Below are 24962 nucleotides of genomic sequence, written 5' to 3' on the forward strand. Positions count from 1 at the left end.
AGTGCTGGGATTAAAGGTGTGCACCACCACCGCCCAGCTCAATTGGCATGTTTTAAGCTGTGGCACCGTACTGTTCTGTGGGTGACTCAAACACAACGGAGGGGTGTGTGCATGCCCCCAAGGCACTGGGAAAATGCCCATGCATCATGTATGTTTGTGGCACTAACTCTTGCACGTGCATTTCCCATCAGCCTTAGGTGAGAAGACACCAAGTTGGGACTGGGCAACTGGCATGCGGGGTAGGGCTGTGGCTGGTGGTATGAATGTTTTGACTGAATCCCAAACACTCTAGCCTCACACTGTTCCTCTCAGGAGGTATTCACTACTATTTCACTTTATGGTAAAGACAAACATGTCTTCCTGGAAGTGGCACACTTGACCAAGGGTCTTTCTAATTTCCTCAGACTCAGTAAACTTATTCGATATCACATTTGCTGACGAGACTCTCAACATGTAAACTCCATCACTGTTAGGCATCTGGACAGCATGAAGGGATACCAGGAGAAGGTAATACTGAGAAGCTTACAACCAGGAAGGTACAATTTACATGTTTGCCCTTCCGTGTGTGTGTGTGTGTGTGTGTGTGTGTGTGTGTGACTGTTATATGGATATGTGTGCACACACATTGTCTTCCTTTGTTGTTCTCCACCTTGATTTTTAAGGCAGGGTCACTCACTGAACCTGGAGTTCATGGTCTTGGCTAGCTGGCTGTCCTACAGGCTTTAGAAAGTCACCTACTCCCAGTGCTGAGATTACAGGTATAGATGCTGCATGTAGCTTTTACATTGGACCCAGGGATCTGAACTCAGGTCCTCAAGCACATTACCAACAAAGCCATCTCCTCAGTGCCAAGGTCTACATTCTTTTTAAATATTTATTTGCTTTCTTATATGTGTGAGAGTATTTTGCCTGCATGTATATACTGCATGATGCCTGGGACCCACAGAGGTCAGAAGAGGGTGTCAGATGTTCTAGAACTGGAGTTGTGATGGTTGTGAGCTACCAAATAGGTGTTAGGAGCTAAACCCAGGTCCTAGGCAAGAGCATCAAGTGCTCTTAACTTCTCAGCCATCTCTCTAGCCCCACATTGTGTAGTAAGGGCTGCCAGAGAGTCAATCTTAGATAAGCCAAGTTGCAAAGAAGCCTCTGAGGCCAGCCAAACAGTCTAAAAGAAGCAGAAACCAACCGAGCTGCCTGGAAAGGACACCTCCAACCTGTTGAGCTGCTTGCAAGGTGTGCAGTGTACTCTAGGTTCCAGCTTTTCCGCTGGGCTGGATTTTAGTAACATAGCTGTCTTTGAGCCATTTCTGCTCCTGTAAGTAACCTCCCCAAAACTCACTGGTCTGTTGTGAGCTCTCTGTCTGGGGTGAGTAGATATGTGTGTTGTGTTTCCCCAGGAAAAGTCTGTCACGCAGCACCCCACAGTCTACATTCTTGATGACTACCGAAGAAACCCAGACCTTGTATCAGCAGATGAGTGAGTGCGGGAGCTAGTGGGAGTGCTATGCACTATGGAGGCTTGGAATGGCATGATACAGCATTTTGGGGAAGCCTGGCATCAAGCAGGAGCCTGCTGTAAGGCCAGAAGGAACAGACTGTAAACAGATACTTAAGAATAGAAGGCAACAAATAACAAGATTAAAAAACAAAACAAACAAACAAACAACAACCAGTCAACAAGTCACACCCCACACAACCAAAACATCTGCCAGCACTCACATTTTTAGAGTTGTAGCAACCGGTGTTACTGCAGGCAGAGTGACAACATGCTTTTAGAGCCATGACACAGACTCCAAGGCACATGGACAGGACCTGCCAGTAGCTAAGCTACATTTTATTAACATCTAGAAGGAGGACAGGCACTTCCGTTGACGAGGGGCTGGCGCATGCCTATTGTTGGGAGAGTGGAAAGAAACACAGCAAGCACACTAAGGACGAAGGAATACTTGACTTCAAGAGGTTTCTTTTTTATTTTCTTAAAAAAAATACTGTTTCAGGCCTGGAGAGATGGCTCAGAGGTTAAGAGCACCGGCTGCTCTTCCAGAGGTCCTGAGTTCAATTCCCAGCACCCACATGGTGGCTCACAACCATCTGTAATGAGATCTGGTGCCCTCTTCTGACCTGAAGGCATACATGCAGGCAGAACACTGTATACATAATAAATAAATAAATTTTCTTCATTGTTCTTTAAAAAAAAAATACTATTTCGTTCTAACAGCTTCTTTAATCATCTCTCAGATATCTGTCCTCTCCCCCTTTCTTCAAGACAAGGTCTCTCTCATGTAGCCCAGGTTGGCCTCAGACTTTCTATGTTGTAGAAGATGACCTTCAATTTCTGATCCTCCTGCCTCTACCTGGGATTACAGATGAGCACCGTGCCTGACTTTTGCAGTGTTGGGACTCAAACCTGGGCCTCTATGTAGACTAGGTAAGCCCTCTACCAATGGAACACTCCAAGGGCTTTTAAAAGGATCGGGACAGAGATTATGGAAAACAACCCAAAAATGGAGAAATGGAAATAGCCAACAGAAACAAAGGAGATGCCTGGACACGCCTAGCTCACAAAGAGTATAAGCAACAGCAGCATTGAGACACTTGCTGTGATTGGCAGGCTTAGAAGATCAAGCCTGCTTCTTCCTAGGGCATCCAGCACAGCAGCTACCCCATAAAAGCTGAGACTCATGCTCTGAATGAATGAGCAGCAGGGAGTCAAGCACAAACTGCTTCACCTTCCTCAGAAGCAATCTGTAACGTGTCACTACAGAAAACACACACTTCAGTACAGCAATCAAGCCTTTAGGAATTCATCCTGAGGACAGCGTTGAGAGGAAAGTTAAAGATGACACTTGGAATGTGAAAAGCTGCAAGTGTCTATAATGGGCAAGGAAAGTATATTATGGAATATTTACAATATATTACATAAATATTCAAAATAACTTGCTTTTGGAATGGAAAGGTATTTTTAGGTGAACATCAAATGTTTGTACTTGGGGTTGCAGGTGCAGCTTGGTAGCAGAGCTAGGTTTAGTTAGGACTCTTGAGCCTCCGCCAACATGTATATATGCGTGTGTACACACACACACACACACACACACACACACACACACACACACCCCTATTTATGTAACATTCATATATATATGCACATATTTGTATGTCTGCATGTGTACATACAGACATGCAGGTAGGTGTCTGGTGGGGTTATATTAGTATCTTTTTGGTGATTATTAACAGCGGATTGGTTACATTGAGTTCTCATTCTCTCAAGACAAGGAGGGGAGAGGATAACAGCACCTGTCTTAGTGCTGCAGAGATCAAAGAGCTAACTCAAACGGTAGTTCCCCAAACGGCAATGTACATATATTGCATGCTAATTTACTTAAACACTAAAACTATGTTTTTAAAACAAAACAAAAAAACAATGATTCAGAAAGCAGTTGAGCTCAAACAGTAAAATATCTAAAGTACACTCACAATGAAACCACAGATGAGTCCAGGTTTCCACTGTAATAACTGTACAGCATGTAGACTATGTGAGGTGGGGGAAGGAGCTGCCGAATGGCTTTCTTCTGGAGAAGGGGCACTCAAAGGGGAGTAACCATCACTACTCATGTCCCCTCCTACAGTCTGGCCAGGTATGTGACTTTACCAAGCTGCAGTTGCCTGCAGGACTCTTTTGTGGCCCAAGAACAAACTTTTGCAGGACTGTCTCACTTTCTGACCCTGAATGGTGGGAGAGTCTGTTCCTGCTTATGGAGCCAGCAAGCTCAGAGTAATTCACTCTGACAGAGGAGCTAGAGGTGTTGGCAGGCCCAAAAGGAACCTGGGTATGCATGGTACAGTCGTTAAGGGGTCCCCCAGGTAAGACATGCATTGCAAATGCATGCTGTAAGAATGGGTAAGAGCACATGCAGCTTGCCTCCCAGCATACCCCAGTCTCACCCACCAGCAAAGGGAGAAGTGACATCTGGAACTGGTTTTGAGGCTCTCCAGCTGCAGATCCATGAGACTGAAGGGGCTTATGGCTGTCCCTTCTGATTCTCATCAGGGCAAGGCAGAGCACGAGCCAGAAGACAAGCTGGTTCAGAGACCAAATCAACCTCACTTTGAAATGCTCTTCACTCCCAACCTCCTTTGAAAGCAGAATTAATGGTCCACGTGGAAAGAGATCAAAAGGAAAGATAAGGGATTGGGTCACCCCAGGTATATTTTGAGGTTCCATAAAAATCAGATGCACCCCTGGGTCAGAGTTGACACCAAACCTCCCCAGCACCTGTCCTCTTAGGAGATTAAGAGCCACTGAGACTGAATTCATTTGGATTGTCGGCCTGTGGAAGGGGTGGGGGATGCCTCTACAGGCCTGGAAAAAAAAGCACACATGCAAATTGTGTTAAAAATGTGTTATGAGCCAGAGAGACGGGGGTAAGATTCTAAACCCTGCCAGACAGATGGGGCAGTAAGCAAAGTCTCCCAGATCTGGTGCCAACCACTGCTCACACCCAGCATGTGCCTTTCTAATTGGTTCCCTGTGCATGGGCACACAGGCTTGTGAACAAGACAGAGGTGGGCCCTGCCCTCCTGCCCAGGCCTCCCTCAGCAAGAGACAGAGGCAGGTGCAGTCGTGCCGCCTCTGATAGCTAACAAGGGCACAAAGGCTCTGCTCCCACCTCTCCCCGAGACTGAGGGTTCCTTTTTCCTTCTGGACCCAGGCACCGACAGCAGAGAGTGAGGGCAGGCATGTGTCTGTCCAGTGACCAAGTTCCTTGGGGCAAGGAGGGGCACAAGCAAGCCTAGAGCAGCTCCGCTGCTGACAAAGAGTGAGTCACACCGGAGGTCAGAAGTGACTCTTCAGTCTTAGCTCTTCACAGCTCCCTTTCCAAAGGATTGCTCAGACCAGGGAGCTGGGACCAAGCTTCCCTCTATGTGGCACATAAACCATTGAGGACTTTCTGGTGTTCCAACTGCAGATTTTGCAGATAAGAATCTCTATAAACCCTAGCTAGCATCTGGTTAAGTCACGGCATCTTCAGTGATTATTAAACAGAACCAAAGAAATCCAAAGAGCAGAAGAATTTCTTCATACAATCTGGCCTCACATGCACGATGAAGAGACACATGCAGTTTAGGGTTAGCAATAGTGTAATGGAGTCCAGATGACAACACCCTCCATGCTGGAGTCACCACCAGAGCCTCCTGAGGCCTTCAGAGCACCTTGACAGTGGCAGCATGACTAACAAAGGCCCCACAAGTCTCAGGCTGGCTGGCCGCGGTGTCTCTTCTACCTTTAAAGCCTTTTTACTCAGCCCACAGCACCAAAAGAAACAGAAATCCCCCGGCCTCCCCAGGAGGTCACAGCATGCTGAGCACATCTGACTCGGCATCCTCATCCTACGCCCAGGCTTCCTGTGCCAGCTGTGTAGCAGCTGGACTCCCAGGTGATGAGCAGATAAAGATGAACTTCTGGAAGGCAGAGCAGAAAGAAACAAGGCTGCAGCCAGGGAGTGTCACTGCTGCTTTCTGGAATGGGCAGATTCTGGGTGTGGAAGGGAGTGCCACAGCTCCTGGGCACAGAGCTTGGTGACCTGGTTTCTGGACATGAGCCACAAAAGGCCAGGATCCCTCTATGCTCTGGAAATGACAGAGATACAAAGCATGGGCAAGGTCTTCACTTCGGCTAAGGGATGTGATGGCTGCTGACAAACAGGATGAGACTATCCCATCCACTTTCCCTTCCAGGTCCTCTGAATGCAGGTAGCCTCCCCTTCTGCCTACATTAATTAAAGCCCTTCTGTCTGCATATCTGCTCAATTCACTATTCCTTCTGAGAACTCGGGCTGCCTGGGCCTCACTGGGAAATCTACTTCCCTGTGCCCTTGCTGGTGAGGGGATAGAGTTCCTTTGAGGCCATCTGCAACACTGGGCCATTTCATTCCACAAGGCAACCTTCTACCTGCTCTGATCAGCATGGAGACTGGGCCTCAAAGAGCCAGAGAGAAAAGTCGTTCACAGTTCACAGTCCTGAGCAGTGGGACAGTACAGAGGGGAGCTAGAGCCATCTCGAGCCTCAGCAATGCTACAAAAAGATCCAGCATCCAGGCATCAAGCACTCTGCCACCAGCACAGCCTCCTCGGAGACGGCTAGGTTTCCTGCTGTGTCAGCCCTGTTTCCTTCAGTAACATTATACTGCAAACAGAGCCACTCAGAAGAAAGCACCGTGGTGTCCCATTTCTGGGCTGGGGGCCGGGGGGAGGGATGGAGGCAGACTGCTTAGCTGCTCCAGAGAGGAACATTCCCGCATTGTGACCCCCTCAAAGTGACTCTCCTTCCTTCTCCCCAGACCTGAAATGCTGTTTGCAGAAAGGAAGCATGCGGGTTTCCCTGTGTGACCTCGGATGGGCAGGTTCTGAATGGCAGCTGGGTCTATTACATGCCGTGTGAGAGGGTTAAGCAGGACAGCCTCAACTCTTTATAAACTTTTGCCCTGTGGATATGTACTCATTGGCGGCAGTACAAGACTCGAGCTGTATTACACGCCTTAACGATATGGTTCAACTGTCGGTCAGGCTTGGGCCTGGCAACGGGCCAGACCGCAATCAATGGGACACAGAGCCTCCCCCTTTCAGATCATCACGAAGGCTCATATTATCTTCTTTTCGTCGTGCTGGTTAAATTTATGGAGCAGAACCCTGAAGCTGCATTCCACGGCCCGGGCCGGCCCACGCGGCCCTCCCTCCCTTTGTTCGGTACTGTAAGCGAGCCGTGCTTCGGAGGACTGCAGGGTTGTTAGTTCAGGCCCTGACTGTTTGCTCATGGCTGAAATGAAGAGAGTTCAGTGGAAGGGCAAAAGGACAGCCCGAGTGTAAACCATCCCAGCAGGCCCTGGGCCCTAGATATAGGCCCCGAACTGCTCTTCAACGCACAACTTCACTTTGTTCTCACAAAAGCAAATCTTCAGCCCGATCCCTGGCAAACTTCCTGTAAAACAGCCACCAAGTCCTCATGCATTTGAACCTGTACTTGAACTCAGCCAGGACATCAGGAGCAGGCATCTTCTATCTACAGCCATCTTCTAGTCTTCCTGGTTCCACAGGAGGCAGGAGTACAAATGTTGACTACTAGTTGATCATACTTTTAATACAGAAAAGAGCAAACTTAGTTTCTCAGGACTTGACTACCAATGTGGGATACATGAGTTACCGTGTGTGTGTGTGTGTGTGTGTGTGTGTGTGTGTGTGTGTGTGTGTGTGTGTGCGTGCATACATGCATGTCTTTTGGGAAATTGGTCTTATGGAATCAAGCAGAAGGTCCCAAGCATCAGATCTTCTGAATGAATCCATTCCTTTGCCCTGAACTCAGGATTTCTGACTAGCACCCACACAGCTGGGTAGCCAGCCTGCTCCGGCAGGGCTTCATCTGGTTGGAGAGTCTAAGCATGAAGAAGGCTCTCCTGACTCCAGCAGCTCATCTGTGCTTCACAGATGAAGACTGTGCACAAGCTGGAAAGGGAAGCTGACCCCAGAAGTTCACGCAGGTTCTCTCCCAGCAGTTTCCTCAAAGGCTTCTTTGTCCATGTACCAATGCTGAGAGATTGACAAGCCAGTGACTCTGTCATTCTGAAGCCTAAAGCACCTTTTCAGGGGTCCACGGGCAGTGCCTGGAATGAATGGACCACAAAAAGCTGTCTCTTGCTCTTTAGAATCCCTCTTGTCTGTGGCAATTCTTCTGCATATTCTTTATTCTGATTTGTTAAAAATGTTACAAAGAACCACATGAGCCAGAAAACAAGAAGCAACAAAAAGAAAGGCTCATCAAGGAAATTCTCAAGAGAATGTGTAATCCACAGAACTTGCCTCTGCTTGCTTATATAGATGGTTAGAGTTCAGTCAGCTTTAGCCACAAGGACACCTCACATCTCCAAGGGCAGTCAACGGAGCACTTGTTTCACATTGTCACATGGGCCAGGTCAATATAACTAAGTGAATTCAACCTCCTTTAGATGCCCTTACATAACACAAAGATCCCTGGAGGCCTAATCTGGCCCACAGTGAGACTCCATGCATCAAGAGTCTCTGGCCTATCCCTGAGAATGAGAGTCTATCATCAGCCAACACTCAATATCTCCACTTCCTGTTGGACCCTTTCTATCTTAAGATCACTTTTATGACGATATTCCAGGGACATTTAATCAAAAGCAAACAAGGAGACCAGACTCTGAAACTGTAGGAGCACAAGCTGCTTACATAGCAGCAGTAGCAGCAGCCAATCATATGCAAGAGCCTCTGCCTGCAGACTCACCACCGTGCACCAGTCTCTCCTAGCTGGCTATGGGCTACCTCTTCTACCAGCTCCATGATGTTGCTACTTATATCACTGACGCGGTTAGGGTAAGAAGCACTGCTATCATATACGGGTTTGGGGGCCCAGGAAAAAATAGACTTGGGATTTGCTTTCTAACAACATACACACCCACTCTTTCTGAAATGCCTCTCAAGGCCTTCTTTATTTTGTTTTGATATTGACCTCTTGACCGGCAGCTAAAAAAACAAAACAAAACACTGTGAACATGCAAAGTACTTCTTCAAGGGAGGAGCATGTGAAAAGCAGACCATTTACAGTGGGTTCCTGGACACTACATTTTATATAGGGTGCAGTGACCCATTCCTCCTGTTTGAACTAGCCTGGTATATCTCTAAGTTTCCCAGAGGTGTCTGTAAGAACTCAGACAGAGGACTGAAGCAGTGATGGGTAGGCTGGGCCAATGACTCAACTCTTCTGGGTGATGAGATATAACCAATTTAAGTGGTGGTCAGTCCAGCTGGGGACAGGGCTAGAGCCGCAGCTGCTGAGGAATGTTTTAAGTACCACACAGCCCAGACTGACTTAATGCCTTTAATTTTAACAGAAAGGTATTGAACTTGTAACTTTTATGGCTTGCATGGCCTTTCTTCCCAATATCTGGAGAGCCAACCCTTGGAAGAAGTCCTCTCTCTGATGTTCCTGCAGGAAAATCAATAGGTGTGCACTATGCCACACATGTGTCCAAGACACAGATGATCCTCTCCTCTTGCCACTGGAAAGAATGACTGGGGCAGGTGTGTGTGTGTGTGTGTGGGGGGTGTGTGTGTGTGTGTGTGTGTGTGTGTGTGTGTGTGTGTGTGATCAAAGCTATCTGCACAAGTCTGCAAACAAAGCTGTAACAAACAAGACTGGAACTGGAATTTGGATCCCACAGACTGCAGCCCTGTTCTCCTGCCCAGAGACCTACCTGCGCTGACACCCAAGGGAACTCTGCACGGGGTATTTTGATCCCCGAGATCTGAGTCAAGGAGGAACTGATCCTGCACAGGCAGATGAACTGCTGTCACTTCGACACAACCAATCAGGATGATGTTCCAAGCTGTCCTGACAGCTCTCCCACTGCACTTTGGGAATAACAACTCCATGAATCCTTCCCTGAAACTTAAAAAGTCTGTGGTATATTTGACTTGGATTTAAAAAAAAAATTCTTCAAATTATCACTAGATAGAACACTTTGTATTTATCGCATGGTCCAGAAGAGACCCAGAAAAAGTGCTAGGCCTGAATGCCGTGTCCCAAGAGCCACCTCCCTTGCCTAACGTCATTCAGAATTTCCTAGGAGGCGAGGCGGTGGGTTAAATTTCTGGGAACAAGCCAAGTGGGAGGACGAGGTTTGTAATGAATTGAGAATGAGCATTTATAGTCTAGAGAAAGTTCATCTCGAAGGGCTCAGAGCCTCAGAATAAGCTGCCCACCATCTCTATTCTGCCAAATTGTGAATCGAGGACACGATAGGAATGTTTTTAAAGAGCCCAACACACTGAGGTAAAATGAAGCAGTTTTTCATCCTCAACACTTAGCCCTGAACTCCAGTCAGCTGTTTTGTTTCTAAACAGATATTAGGGACCCCAACCTAAATGACAGTAGAGTTGGGAGACTGTCCAGGCAGATTCAGATGCACAGCCCTCAACAGTGACAACAGCCCTGCTGGAGGGGACTCTGGCTGGACAACTTAAACCCTTACACAATACTGAGCCTTAGATTGTCATGCGTCTGGAAAATATAACCTTTTTTTTTTTTTTTTTTTTTTTTTTTTTTTTTTTGAAGAATGCTTTCCAAACCATGTAATGCTTTTAAAGCTGTTTATCCAAAGAGCTGGATGTGCAGCAGTGGCCAAAAACAGTCTGTCAGCTGTCACAGGTCGCATGCCCTGTCCACATTTCTGTAAGCACTCCATCAGACTCGGTTGCCCTACCCGCAGCAGACAACAGATGCCAGTGTTTGGAGACATTTGCTACATAACTTTTACCCGACAAGCCTGGCTCTGGGGCAGATTTTCCTGTCATGTGGGGCCTTTGGCTGAACCCTGCTGGACCCCAGAAGCATCTCATTTACAGAACACACTAATAACAGTTTGGGGTCACCTGTTCATCACAACTAGGTTCAGGGCAGGTTCACGGCCTCTGCACACCTTCTCTTGTAGAGTTCTTGAACGTGGGCTAAGAGCCCAGGTGAGACCCGCCAGCCAGCAGTTCCAGCCTGGTTCCTAGGCCTGATTTAACTGTTGATTTTATGTGACGAAAACAAGGAGGACAAAAACCAAGCATAACACACAACTCCCAAGATTCATAGAACAGAGAGACGTCAGCCAGATTTCAGTCTGATACAACTGTTGCTTCACTTCTGTTTCATATTCCACACTCAGGAGAGACCACTGAAACAAATACAATTGCTTGAGCTGTAACCTGCCGGGCTGAGTGGTTTATATACATTATATAATTCAATCCACATCGCCACCCACAGAGGTAGGTATCAGTATCCCTAGTCCGTAGGAGTCAAAGGGATCTCACCTTTGGTTAAGTGAGATTAAGAGGGGGAACACTTGCTTCAGACCAAGGAGCAGAACACTCGCTCAAATCATGGACTGCCAGCGGGGCCGTCTCTTTTCTCACTGGCTGTCACATTTCTGACCAGCACCAGGAAGAAAGAACCTGCGGTTTTATGTTCTTCCCACATCTCCTTCTGAGACAAGCCCTTCTCTTTGAAGAAAGACCTCTTGCCCTCCGAGTGTCAAGATAAGAAAACTTTCAGCAACTTCCCTTGCAAACTACAAACACCCATCAGCACCCAGGATCTAAGAAAGTCGCTCACCAGCTGCCAGCCCCTCTGAATAGCTTTTATGGTTCAAGGAGGGGTGGTGACAGGTCCGTGTCACTACCGTTGGCCGTGCTATTTCTTTCATGTTCCTTGGATGTGACAAGAGCCTTCTCCAACCTGTTTCTCTACAATACACAGGAAGAGATTAAAGAGCAATACCAGACTCAAAGCTGGGGTCAGACTGGCAACAATCTTTCTGAGAGAAGGGCCACCTGGACTGCCTTCATAGATGTCCCAAAGTTGCTATGATGGTAAACTGAGATAATCCATGTAAACCACATAGACCTGGGCCTGAGTCACAAGAAAGGCTTATAAATGCTAGCAGTGTGATTCCATATTAACACCTTACACCACAGCTACTAGGAAAAGGACAGTGCTAAGGACGGATGAATTATCATCAAGTCTGCATTATAGGGCTTCTGATTGTATATGGCAGATCTAGTCTGGGGACACCCACCCCTAGAAGTGAAAGCAAGAGGCCACACATGGCACACACCCAAACGAATAAAAGAAAGGTGTCAACAAGTTTTAGAAGCCAAAACACAGATGGACACATGGCGATGAAATGTAAGCCCGAGGGAGGGGAAGCCACAGAGCAGTGAGCTAATTAATATGGCAGAACTTGCTAGATCTTTGAAAGACAAGGCCCCAAGGAGCCCTGAAGGCCTGGGTATAAAGGAGGAAGAGGGAGGTATGTGTGTGAGGTGGTGAAAGAAAGAGGATTGGGCCAAGTGCTGTGTGAGGAGGAGCTGGATGGACATATCTCCTCAGACACCCATCCGGCCTGCTCCTCCTCACAGGCAGAGTTCAGGTGATGGGTTCCACCAGGCCATCATTACTCAACACTCAGAGCCCTCTTCAGCCTTAGACAGAAGGAGGATAATCACCAACATTCAAGTACCCATAAGAAGGGCCAGTCCATAGACAGGGCCAGTCCATAGACAGGGCAAGTCCATAGACAGGGCCAGCATAGGGTAGGCCAGTTCATAGGGTTGGCCAGCCCATAGGGTGGGCCAATTCATAGAGAGGGCCAGCCCATAGACAGGGCCAGCCCATAGGGTGGCCAGTCCATAGAGAGGGCCAGTTCATAGACAGGGCCAGTCCTAGGGTAGGCCAGTTCATAGGGTGGGCCAGTCCTTAGACAGGGCCAGCTCATAGGGAGGACCTGCCCATAGGGAGGACCAGCCCATAGGGAGGACCTGCCTATAGGGTGGGACAGTTCATAGAGAGGGCCAATCCATGAGGAGGGCTGGTCCATAAGGTGGATGAGTGCTAGGTCTAGGGGGAATTCCCATGAAAAAGAATGAAATTGATAACCATCTAAGTTGTTTTCAAATGCACAGAGAAGAGTTTGTGGGTAAATTAGTAATAGGCAGATGGAAATTAAAAAATAGAAAACTAAACAAACAACAATACTAAAGGCAGTTACAAACTTGGGGGTGGGATGGTGGGGCTGGGTACCACGATAAACCAAACAACTTAAAAGAAAACTATAATAGAACCTATGTGGCTTCACTGGAACCACCATTCACATAATCATAATGTAAAATCTGAATATTGATTTCTCAAGACAAGATGAGAGAATTATACTGAAAATAAGAAGGAACGTGTGCGTATTTCAGCAGACAGTCTAATGGGCTGAGGGACTAGCAGTCTGTTTGTTCACTTCATTCATTTTAGAATTACAGAGACAGACACCTCCAAATGGAAGAAACCGCAAAGATGCTGAGGAGAGGGGTGTTGTGGAGCACCATCTCAGAGCACAACATCTTCTTCTCCATCAGAGAAGCCACGACTACTTTCAAGATTAAGCCTGTTGATCATTGCTCTTCCCTCATAGGAACGATGTGGGGAGGGTCAGTGGACCTTCACCTGACGTCAGTCATGCCCTTCTGCACCTTCCAGCTAATGCATGTGCTTCTGCCCCAACAGCACACGGCCTCAGCCTCTCAGGTGCTAGGGCACATAGACTGTGGAAGAGCGTCTGAAGGGGCACTTGACCTGTGCAGCTTTGGGCGATTGTCACCCATGCTTCGGTGCGACCTTCTGATGGTGTGGATGCTCTGCAGTCACCCATACCCCTCCTGTGACCCACCACCCATGCTCTGTAAGCCCAACAGACATACTGGTGCCCCAAGCTGGACTCTGGTAGACTCATACTTCAGTTTGTTGTCTGTGCCCTATAAGGAGAGAGTAGACACTTTTTACATCTCTCTGGGGAGAGAGTTCCCACAAGAGTGAGGCTGCCCCCTTGAATATCAGGAATTGGGTACAGGGAAAGGTGGGCAGAAGACTGCAGAATTGGCTACAGAGACACTAGAGAAACATTAGAAAGACTTTTGACTTAAAAATATAAGGTTAAAATGCTGAAGTCTGTGGTGGCACTGTTTGTTAATCCCAGCATTTGGGAGACAGAGGCAGAAGGATCAGAAGTTCTAGGGTAGCCTTTGGAATGAGTAAGACCCTGTCTCAAGCCCCCCTCACCCCAAAGAGAAGCTATCTCCCCTTAAATTAAGATTTATTTTAAAGAAAAAGTGTGTTATAAGAAAACAGTTCAGGACAAAATCATAGGATTTAAAACTGTCCTTAACAACTGCAACGTAATGGCTACTAAGTACAACAGGATACAAATAGCTGAAAAATCAAAGAATCATTTGTTAACTTTAAAAATAGTGATTAAAGCCAGGCGGCGGCGGCAGCAGCGGCAGATGCCTTTAATCTTAACACTTGGGAGGCAGAGGCAGGCGGATCTCTGTGAGTTCAAGGCCAGCCTGGTCTATAGTGCAAGATCCAGGACAGGCACCAAAACTACACAGAGAAACCCTGTCTCCAAAAAAACCAAAAAAAAAAAAAAAAAAAAAAAGCGACTAAACTATTTGTCTTGAAAGTGCTGCTGTAAACTGGGAAATTGGGGCAGGGGTGGGGGCAGAATGTCCCCTGGCTGTAGTTTTACTCTTCTTAAGCTGTTAAATCACTAACAAGCATATTTTAAGTACCTCACATTTACTTTAGTGAACACATAAGAGGGATTTAAGAGTATTAAGAGGTTGCTGGAGATGGCTAGTGGTTATGAGCACTGGTTATTCTTCCAGAGGACTTGGGTTCTAATTCCTTGCACCCCCATGGCACCTCACAACTGTCTGCAATTCTAGTTCCAGGTGATCCAATGCCCTCTTCGGTCATCTGTGGACACCAGGCATGAATGTGGCGCACATATATATATATATATGCAAAACACATATACATGTAAAATAAATGATTAGCATTAGCACACAAACCAGTTTGGTGATGCTCTACCTGAAGACTCTTCAAATCAGTTTGACCGCAATTATTCAGCTATTCTCACTTAATACCTACTGCATGTATAGAATCACGTGTTCAATAACCAGTGTCTATTGTCAATTTGCAGTACTACTAAGCAACTGTATCTGGAAAATTACAAGTCAAGAATTGGTGAACCTGAATTAATGGGGCCTCCCAAAGTTCAAACACACAAAAAGACTACCTAAGGTTCCCATCTTCTCTATAAGGCAGTATGTCTCAGCTTTCCTGATGTTGCAACCCTTTAATACAGTTCCTCACGTTGTGGTGACCCCTAACCATAAAATTACTTCATTGCTACTTCATAACTGTAATTTTGCTACTGTTATGATTTGTAACGGAAATATCTGATATGCACCCCTATGTGGTCATGAAGCACTGCTCTACAGTAGGAGGTAGACAGGTGTCAGCTATTCCCACCTTCATTTTGCCACTGGGATCAGCTGGTGAAATCTGGAGAACCCACCAGCCCTGTTCCGGTCATTCTGCCTTACTCAGCAAGGCTGACTGGATTCCAGCCAGGATCCCCAGGACCCAGGCTCTTCGCAAGAAGAGGTGGGGCTCTGTTCTTCCTCTTTGAAGTTTTCTGTGGCTGCTGGGAATTTTATGATACGACCCGGGTCACCCCTGCCATTATCAATGTTTGAAGTCTGTTTGGGGAAAATGTACCAGGAGCTGACTCCAGTGTGAACACAGAGCTACAGCCTCATAAAAACAGCTTTCCTCAGGAGTTCAAAGGGTTTATCCAAACGCCGTGGGCTGGCCTCGCTGCACCAGCTTCGCTAGGGTCGAAAGCTCCGGAGTGGGCAAATAAGTAAACTCGGAAACTGAGACACAGATCCCATCATCTGAGATCAGTTGGGGCTGTGCTAACCCAACCAAGTGGCCTTCTGACAGGATGGACCTGGACTCTCTTAGGTTGCCAAAATTAAAATTTATTGGGCAGGTTAAGGTGAAGGACTAAATTAGGTAAATTATTGTAAGAGGTCTTTCTGGTATGTGATAAAATCTTCCCAATCATTACTTTGTGAAACCTCATAAAATCGGGAGCAAGTCAGGAGGCTGACAACAGCTGGCAGGAGTCCAAAGTGGAGCATCACATTACTGTTGCTGCCCTCGAGTATTCCAGATTAATCCACCATCACTGATATGTGCTGCTTATCAGCAATAGAAGGGATCATCACTATATTTTCCAACAGAACAGCTTGTCAAGGAAATTAACCAGGTACAGGTAGACCTGTCACTAGTAACGTGTTTGCAGAGTCACCAAAGGTGAGAGGAGGGGACTGTTTTACATTTTTGCAAATCTCTGTGAGTCTTGCTTAATCAAAAACAGCTGTATCCTATGTCTGCTCCTACATGCACTCTTGTTGGGAGTTCTGGAAAACACCATTGTACACTCATTAGAGATTACCAGTATAAAACTATTGTGTACCTATAGCTCATAGATAAGTACCTGAATATAAGAACAGGGTTATTACAGAGCTGAGGTTCCTCAGTGGTCCCTACTCTAAGGCTCCATACATGCTCAAACCTGCACTAATTAGAAAGCACTTCCCATTCTGTATTTAGTACACTCAGGATGCTGACTGATAACACTACCAACTGACTTGATTATGTAAGTGCACTATGGCAAGACAGTTTCATTCAGAGTATACTGCCACTGAAACTGTGGACCCGATCTGATTTTATTCTTCTCACTAGTGAGACACTGAACAGGATTCTGTCTTTGAAGTGTGGGGGAAGGAGAAGGAGCACTGCAAGGCCCCCCCCATCACTCCTGCAAGCCTCGGGTCCTTCACCTCTGCTGCCACATTACCAGTGTTCCATTCTCTGCTGCTCTCCAGCAGGGGAGCACTTGTGTGTAGTTCAGAATTCTTCCCATCTAAAGCTGCTGGGAGAGGGCCTTCCAGCTCTACCTAGAAGCAGTCTTTAGGAAGACTCCAGTCTGATCCCAGACAAAGACGCTACTGCAATCAGGGTTCCAGGCTCATGACAGCATCAAAACCTAAAAACAACGCCGCCACCGAGGCCCTGGCAGAGGACTCCAGCAGGCAGTGAATGGCTCCCCACTCTTCTTTAGGCACAGAATACAGACTTCTCTCTGGGAGAACTATGGGCGCTACTTTGCTCAGAGTTCAGACTGAAGACCTCGAATGTGAGTCCTGTGAACTCACTGAACACAGGCGAGACAGACCGACGATGGCCAGACTATTGATTCCCAAACGGCAGAAGCCCAGCCCGAGAGCCGTCGTGCCGTACTCTCTGCAGGACATGTTGGTTGAGACAGGAGGCCTGAGCTTGAGCAACACTCTTTCTCTTCCCTGGCTCAGTTGATTTTTACTTTGGGAGCAGAATCGTGCTGTTTCCATGAAGTCAGTCATCCTGGCATGCCAAAAATGGCAAAAATTAGACGCTCTCCTTTCTAGAAATGATTATAATGTACCATGACCAAAAAAGTGTTTTTTTCCCCCTAACAGATAATCTTGCATAAAAATGAGTCATGGGATTTCAGAAATGGAAGGCTTTTCTCAACTCCGTGTGAGCACGAACACACACACCTTGCCTTTCTCTCGGCAGAAGCGCTGAGCTTTCCATAAGTCATGCTATAATGAGGACGGCATTGTCTGGGGCCTTTTGAGTGAAGGGGAGTGGAGGATTTCGAGTTCAGCAAGAGGGAAGAAGTCTGTCTCAGAAAATAAGATTTCTCTACTTGTGTTCCTGTGAGAGAATTTTAACTTATAAGGCATGAAGGCCTGTTAAGATGTTTCTTAAAAATATCTTCTCCTGTAACTCCCTCAGCCTGAGTTCAGATCGGAGTGAGACAGCGCCTGGCATGGCTTCTGGGGGAGCATGGGAAGACTGAGGGTGTGAAATGACCTAAGGACTTCCACACCTGCTCCTGAGAGACCTGATCCAGCAAGATGAGGAAGTGAGAAGCCATGGCTCTCACTTTGTAGCCATGGGCAGAAGACAAATGAAGCAGAGGCCACGGTGACTGTCCACTGTGCTCTGTGGACATCAGGAGAGGCCAGGCAATCCCTTTCCTTTGTTGGATATGATAATGATGTTCTGGCTTCATGGAAATGGGGTCATACTAATAATTATGCCACACCACAGCAGAAGGGTACCAGGCTGACCCACAGAACCACCTAAGAAAGGACATAAAGCCTCACTGCCAAAATACACAGAGAACTCCAGCCTTCACCCTCTCAATAGCCATATCCGCATCCTTGCTCCCTGTTCACAGGACTTATCTGGAAGATGCATGCTTGAACTTAAACAAATGAGAAGTGGAGCCACAGGCTGACCCAGGGCATGTTCAGAAGTGTTAATTTTATTGAGCAGCAAGTGAAAATATTTCCTTCTTAAAACAAACATGGAAAGATACATAAAATTCATTTGCAGTCTGAAGACCAAACAGGAACTTCCAGAGAAATGCTGACCCTGTTCAGACAAGGGGGTATGCTTTCCCATCTTGGAGATACACTGGGGAAACTGAGAACATGTGTGTGTCACCTTCATCCTATTAGGCTTTGCTCTTTAGGAAGTCCCTAAAGGCTCAGGTCAAACCAAGCCTGCTGGATATCTCAATATGACACCAGCGCAGGGCAGAGGGACCCAAAGCAGGACCATCGCAATCAGGGAAGCTCTAGGAGCAGTTCTTTCCCACTCCTGAGAGCCAGAGGAAAGTACAAACGCTGTACCAGAAAAGATTCTAGCTAAGGAAAAGCCATTCACTTTTCCACCAACCAGACATTAACAGTGTCATTAATAAATTTGGGGTGGTGTCTTGGGAGTATTTTTACTGAAAAAGTCAAAGATGCTCCACATAAATCCTCTCTGAAATCAACCTAGGCTTATTCAAAAGCTACCCAGCAACTGGAATCTATCTCTGGGCTCAGTACAGGGTCCTGAGATTCCTGAAAGTCAGTCCTGATGGCTATATTCTTAAACACTGATCTATCATCATCCTTCAAACTCTCCTCCTCCTTATCTAACTTAAATAACCAGATAAGCCCAAAACTCCTGGGCTTGGCTAAATGGGTTTAAATATTTCAACTTCTGCCAGCTCCCATTTCTCCTGCCTTTTGGGGTCTTGACTAAAAAGGTGAAGAGATCCTTCGGAGGAAACCTCAGGGCCTGGCTTCATAAATCTCTGTCTGCTGCTTTCCCAGCATGCTGTGCTGCCCAGAGTCCAAAACACACAGAGGAGTGTGGGCCCAGGCAGGCAGTGCCACCTTCACCTGTGAACACCCGCCCCCAGTACCATGCATTCAGACAGAGAACCAGACACGCACATGGCCGGCTGCCCGCTTGGCCTGGTCTGCTCAGAGAGTGGCAGTGGCTCTCCTGTGGCATCAATGGCACCACAAGCATCTGTGCCATTTTTATAAACTTTACTTGGGAACAGATGAATGTGGCCCACTCCATGTAGACTAAAAGACGCACCCTGAGCCAGCAGAACACTGCCTTGGAAAAAGTTTCCCATTTCAGTTCCAAACCACACATACTTGTAGAGTTAACAAATGCAAGGGGAGGGGGTGGATACTGGTCTGCAGCATGGATGCAAGGGCCAGAGGTGCTGCTGTCCTCCGCCCTCTTCGCCCCCTCCCCCATCTGCCTTCCTAAGGACTGTTGACTCCATGGGAACATTGGAAGAAAGTTAGGTGGCTGTCTTTTTGGAATGTCCAACAAGGAGAAGAACTTGGAAATATTTTAATCTGAAAGGACATAGGAGGGGGGTTCCCTATAAATAAAACCACGCTCAAATAAACACGAGGAGGAGCCAGTGTTTCCTGTAAAGCTACCATGCAGATGGATTACTGGAAGGAGTACTCTTTCACAGTTTTATGACTTTTTTGCTATCATCTGCTCAAAAGTTGGGTCATTTAAAACATAGATGGCTGAGATCTAAGCCTTCAATGGGATGAAATATGGCAAAGGAAGCAGAGAGTCTCTTCCAAGTGCAGAACTCTTGGACTTTTGGGTTCTGTTCCTGGCGAGCTCCCTGGGCTCAGGTCAGTCTTCGGTCAGAATCTCACTTTTAATCCCTTCAAATCATTTGTTAGTCCCTGATGTCTAAACAGTGGGGAAAAACCCTGAGTAACACCGCTGGATCCTGTTCAACCACCCGGGATGGCTGGATGGCTCTACCTCACTTCCAAGAAGCCAGGGTGATTTATCCCTTGGGGAGTGTCAGGATGTTCAAGAGACCCCAGTGTTATCGGAGCAAAGCCCAGAGACAAGGACATGTTTCTCCACCTGCAAGGAGCTCTGAGCATGACCCGAAGATAATATTGCCCAGCTTTATTGTAGCTCTTCATGGCTTCTATATTAAAATAATCCTGGTTGGGCTTCAAACCCTTGGGAGGTAGACTTAATAGACAGGTATATCTAATCTCTCATTTATAGATGGAAAATGCTGAGGTGTGGACAGGCTAGAGATTGAACCAATGAGTCAGGGTCAGTGGGGTTGGGACTCTGCCCTGCTGTTTTCTGGGTCAAGTGCTCTGCCCTCACCAACACAGGCCTTCTCATTAATAACCTGGACCTAGACAAACACGCAGAGGGAACTGGGTGAAAAGGCAACTGCTCATCATTCGGAAGACCCTGTCCCTCCCTCCTTTGCAGTTCGGCAAAGGGTACTGAGATTGATCTGCTGGCCTGTGGGCAGGACTGCTGTGGCTTTCCCAGTCACCAGCCCTGCAGGAGCTGAGAGGACAGACTGAAGGGAAGAACTCCTCCTTTGAGTGTCCATGCCAAGCCACTTAGTTCTGTGGCTTGTTTCTAGGCAGAGTGAGTGTCCAAGCAGTGCACTCCAGAGCAGGGGCTGGGCTGGGTCAGGGGATGGGCTGCCTGACTCTGGCTTTACCATCTCCAGACGGCTGTGTGGCTGTGGATGACCACGAGGCTTTCTGAAGTGTCTGTAAGTAAAGCTCAAAGATGAGTGGGACTGGCCAGGTGGAGGCCTCTCAACAATGCTTGGAACTCTGTAAGAAGCTCCTTCTACTTGGTCTGTTCTACCAGGCTCCCTCTGGACTCATAAGACCTCTGGACTATTTCCTGGTCCTGCACTTCTTCTGATTAGACCCATCACCACACCATCTCTATATCACTTCTGGGTCATCTAGCATCATTCTGCAAATCATTATTTATATGGTTGTTTGTGTCTGCTGCCTTGATGAATCCTAAGTGGACCAAGGCTAGGGGTAGTCTTATTTCCTGCTGTATTCTCAGCCTAGAGTTCATAGGAAATTTTCAATCAACATTTACTGACTGGAAATGAATGAGTAATGATATAAACCAATTGGCACTAAGTCAAACTTTCTGTGAAAATGCTGGATGACTGGTAAAAATGACAAGAATATTTCTATTCCTACAGCAACCATGGCACCATGATTTTTGCTCCTAGAAAGAATACAAAGCCTCCTAGAGGCCTGCAAACCAATGTTGTGCAAAAGTAACAATTCTCTTTAGTCAACCGCCCTTAACCTTTGCAGTGTAGAATTCATCTTTATTTATTTATCTGGTTTTTCGGGGCAGGTTTTCTCTGTGTAGCCCTGGCTGTCCTGGAACTCTCTCTGTAGACAAGACTGGCCTCAAACTCAGAGATCTGCCTGCTTCTGCCTTCTGAGAGCTTGGATTAAAGGTGTGGCTGCTACCATCCAACAGAAACCATCTTTTAAAGGTTTCAATGTTTAATCATGTGTATATGTGGGGAGAAAATGTCTGTGCATGTGTGAGTTCGAGTGCTCAGGGAGGTCAGAAAAGGACAGACCCTGGAGCAGGAGTCACAGGTGGCTGTGAGCCACCCCACACTGGTGCTGGGAACTGAACTCAGGTCCTCTGAAAGAGCAATACACGGCTCCTAAAAACTGAACCACCTTTCCAGCACCTTTTTTTTTTTTGAGCAAACAAACCAATCCCTTGATATTCTTGGGTTTTAACAAATAAAGTTCTTTGAGAATGTTTGGGGGTCTTCAGTTGTAGACTGAAGGAGACTTCTTGGGCTTTGAGCAGAAATAAAGAACTAGCTGGAAACACTCTCTACTGCCTGCCTGTTCTTACTACTGCATACATGCCTCAAAATAGACGCCAGGGCTGTTTTAACTTTGTATCTGAGAATAGACTGCAGCTTAACTTTTAAAGTAAACTCCACAGACCTCACCCCCTTATCCCACCCCCACCTCTACCCCCACCCCCCAACAGCTGCTTCCAGATGGAAGACATTCTGGCAGAACATATTGCAAGGCCTCGTCTATAATCACAAGCACTTCCCCTACTGCAGCAATATGTCACTGATGAGGTTCCCTGGTGACAGACAATGGCATTCATTTTCATTGGGGTTGACTTCACTTTGAATTTTACTGAAGGAGCAACAGATATGGGCACAGCCCAGACCAGCTTCTGAAAAGGACAGTGCTTTATCTGGGGAACATCAGCTATCTGGGCTGCAATGAATTCCCTATGGGCAGAGTGGAGCCCACTGAGAACAGCAACCATCCTTGTCTCTCTGGAGAAGGGAGGCTAAAACATTAACCAAAGGGCTAAATGAAAGCAGCTGGGTTCTGTGGGGTTTGGCACTGCATGGGCCATCTCTGATTTCCAGTCCTAGCTGGTGTCAAGACAAGGCAATACCCCACAGCAGAACCACCAACCTGCTTGTGGGAGTGTGGATGCTCCTTTTCCAAGGTTGGGGGACTGGCTGGCATTTTGACTAGAAGGAAACCTAAGAGAACAACCCATGTGATGAACTACAACTGATGTGTTCTAGAACTACATTGGGTCTAGGAGCAAAGACCACCAACCTTCAGCTGATGGGCACGAGGGCACAATCAGCTTGGGAAAACTGATAATGATATAATCCTAGTTTTGATCTCTCTAATGAAAGAACCAGACATTGTATTCTCTTATCTATATCCAACCTAGTAGTATATATTTATGGAAAAATATATGCCACCTTTTGTGTCGGTGGATGGGGTGAGAGCAGGATTCATGCAGTCCAGACTGGCCTTGACCTTGCTATGACCTTGAACTCCCAGTTCTTCTGCCTTCACCTCCCCAGTGCTGGGATGACAGACACATGCTATCCCTTCTTCATGCCACGATGTGCCTTCTTCTCATAGAATTTTATTGCACAAGTCAGACATTTCTGCTACGTGTATTTAAGTTAAACAACATATAACTAATACAGACAGTATATCATTAAACACATCACTGTGGACTAGAAAAACCTCAGATAAGAGCTCAAAAGTAGAGATCCACTCTCCCCATGACCACTGACCTGGGACCACTGAGTGTGGCTGTGTCTCTCACTGCCTGGGCTGTTTCAGATGCAAAATCCAGGGCACCTGCCACTGGCTTGGTCACAGTGCCCACAAGTCCCTTGCCAAGGCCAGATATGAAGCCGCTGACCCCTCCTTCTGTTTTCACACCTTCCACTGTTGAGGTTATAACACTGGTCAATCCACCAATGATACCTAGCAGGGGGAAAAAAACAAGGGTTTCCGTGACCTGGCCAAAGACAAAACCAAAAGCATTCCTAACCAAACTCCCAGTTCATGAATCTGGAATGATAAAGGCAATGTTGATCTCTAGGCAGACCAGTCGAGGGACCTAGGGGACTTGTCTAGGAAGTCCAGATTCAGAGGATGTTGTGCCAGACTGTGAATTAGAAGGAACATGTGTCCTGGATAATTAACAAAACCTTAGGATGGGAATGTATTAGGAGTTTGGTGGGTAGAGTGCCTGCCTCGTGTACAAAGCCTAGGTTCAATCCCCATTGCTACATAAAACCAGGAACAGGAGCATATACTTATAATTCCTAGCACTAGGGAGGTGGAGACAAGAGGACCAGAAATGCAAGGTCATCTTGAATTCAGCTACACAATAAGTTCAAGGCCAGCCTGGAAGAAATGAGATCCTACCTCAAAAAAAAAAAAAAAAAAAAAGAAAGAAAAGAAAAAAAAAGATAATTAGTCAATCAATTAAGGAAAGAAAAGGCTGGGAAGTTAATGGTGGCCTTTTTTTTCTATTCTAAGTCTTAGGCAGCATATAGACAATAAAGGGAAGATGCAGACAATGGGATGTAGCAATAGGAGACTAGAAAATAGGGTCCTTTGGAAAGGTTTGAGATCCTCTGAAATGTAAGGCAGAAGACTAGCTAACTACATGTTTCAGTTTCCCATGAATACCATGAGAGCAGCCAATACCACCAAATGTTTGACAGGGTTTATATAATATTGCATGTTTTGCTGAGACCATTAGAGAAAATGGCAAAGAATGCATTAAGGCACCCCAAATAATTCAGCAAGGCTGCCAAGGCTAACCAGGACCCTGGGGGTTGTGTCGAGCTTAAAAGACTGATCTAAGTGAAAAAGGCATTCAAACATTTTAAAAGCTGACAGCAATGGCTGAAGCAGGCCCACAAGTGGCCACAGGTTGGCAAAGGCTAGCGAGGTTGCAGGCATTGCAGGGAAGGGGAGGCCCTGTCCAGTGAGCATTTCCAGGACTTGGGCCAGGGACACTCACAGGATGTTTACCCTCTGACAGTTGGGTGTGAGGAAGCTCTCTGCACTCTTCAGTTCTAGTGAGACAGATTGGGAAAGGAAACTGTTGGGTGAGAAAGTACTAAGAATTCATAGCATGTCTTTCCGATTCAGGGTCCTTTTGCTCCAGTGAGGCAACATCCCTATCCTAATCTTTGAAGAGCATTCCTGGTCAAACAGCTAGTACTTAAAAGACAGACTTCAATGGACCTGGTCCTGGATTCCAGGTTTTTATTCATTTACTTCATTTGTGTGTGTATGTGTGCATGCGTACACGTGCGCGTACATAAAGTGCATACAAGAAAGTCAGAAGACATTTTGGAGAACTCAGTTCTCTCCTTCCACTATGTGGGGCCTGGCTATTGAATGTACATCATCAGGGGCCGAGTCATCTGATCTGCCCTAGGACTCCAGCTTTAAACTAAAGAGACTGGATGGATTCTGGTCTTCTTATCATGTGAGTCTTCTCCTCCTAAAGGAGATACTCTTTTCACACTGTCCAGAGCTCCAAGTGTCCTCTTAGATGAGCTGGCACTGGTTCTGGTCTCGGACTGGCCTAACTGGCTCCTAGAAGGGCTATATATAGCATCAGGACAATCTTTGATTGGAGGTGACTTTGCAACTATGAACAAATTACCTAGCTTCTTAGCACATGGTTGTGTTCATCCAAAAATAGAGACCAGCCACCTCTCTGGAGAAAGGATGGCAATTAGACACTTCTAATCGTCACTGCATTATCATTACAGTTAATAAAGATGATTAAATCTTTACTCCTGAATGAGCCTGATGCTTGGGAGTCACTTGCCATGTTTACAGCTGATGAGTCTCAGAAAAGCAAAGACATCTTCTTCCAAACTTCCCACTGCAATAAACACTGTATCCTAAGAATAGGATTAGTCATGCTTACATCATTA

General features: G+C 46.6%; 1 protein-coding gene across 5 annotated transcripts in view; it reads right to left on the reverse strand.

Annotated features, from left to right (window-relative positions):
* Nucleotides 1-24962, reverse strand: part of Vps13d (vacuolar protein sorting 13 homolog D) — a 233810-nt gene that overhangs the window by 22691 nt on the left and 186157 nt on the right. For all 5 annotated transcript variants that reach the window (XM_076565634.1, XM_042272539.2, XM_042272538.2 and 2 more), the window contains one exon: nucleotides 22785-22980. In XM_076565634.1, the coding sequence (XP_076421749.1) occupies nucleotides 22785-22980 (196 nt within the window). The remainder of the gene's footprint in view (nucleotides 1-22784; nucleotides 22981-24962) is intronic.

This window comes from Peromyscus maniculatus, chromosome 2, assembly GCF_049852395.1.
Source record: "Peromyscus maniculatus bairdii isolate BWxNUB_F1_BW_parent chromosome 2, HU_Pman_BW_mat_3.1, whole genome shotgun sequence".
NCBI lineage: Eukaryota > Metazoa > Chordata > Mammalia > Rodentia > Cricetidae > Peromyscus > Peromyscus maniculatus.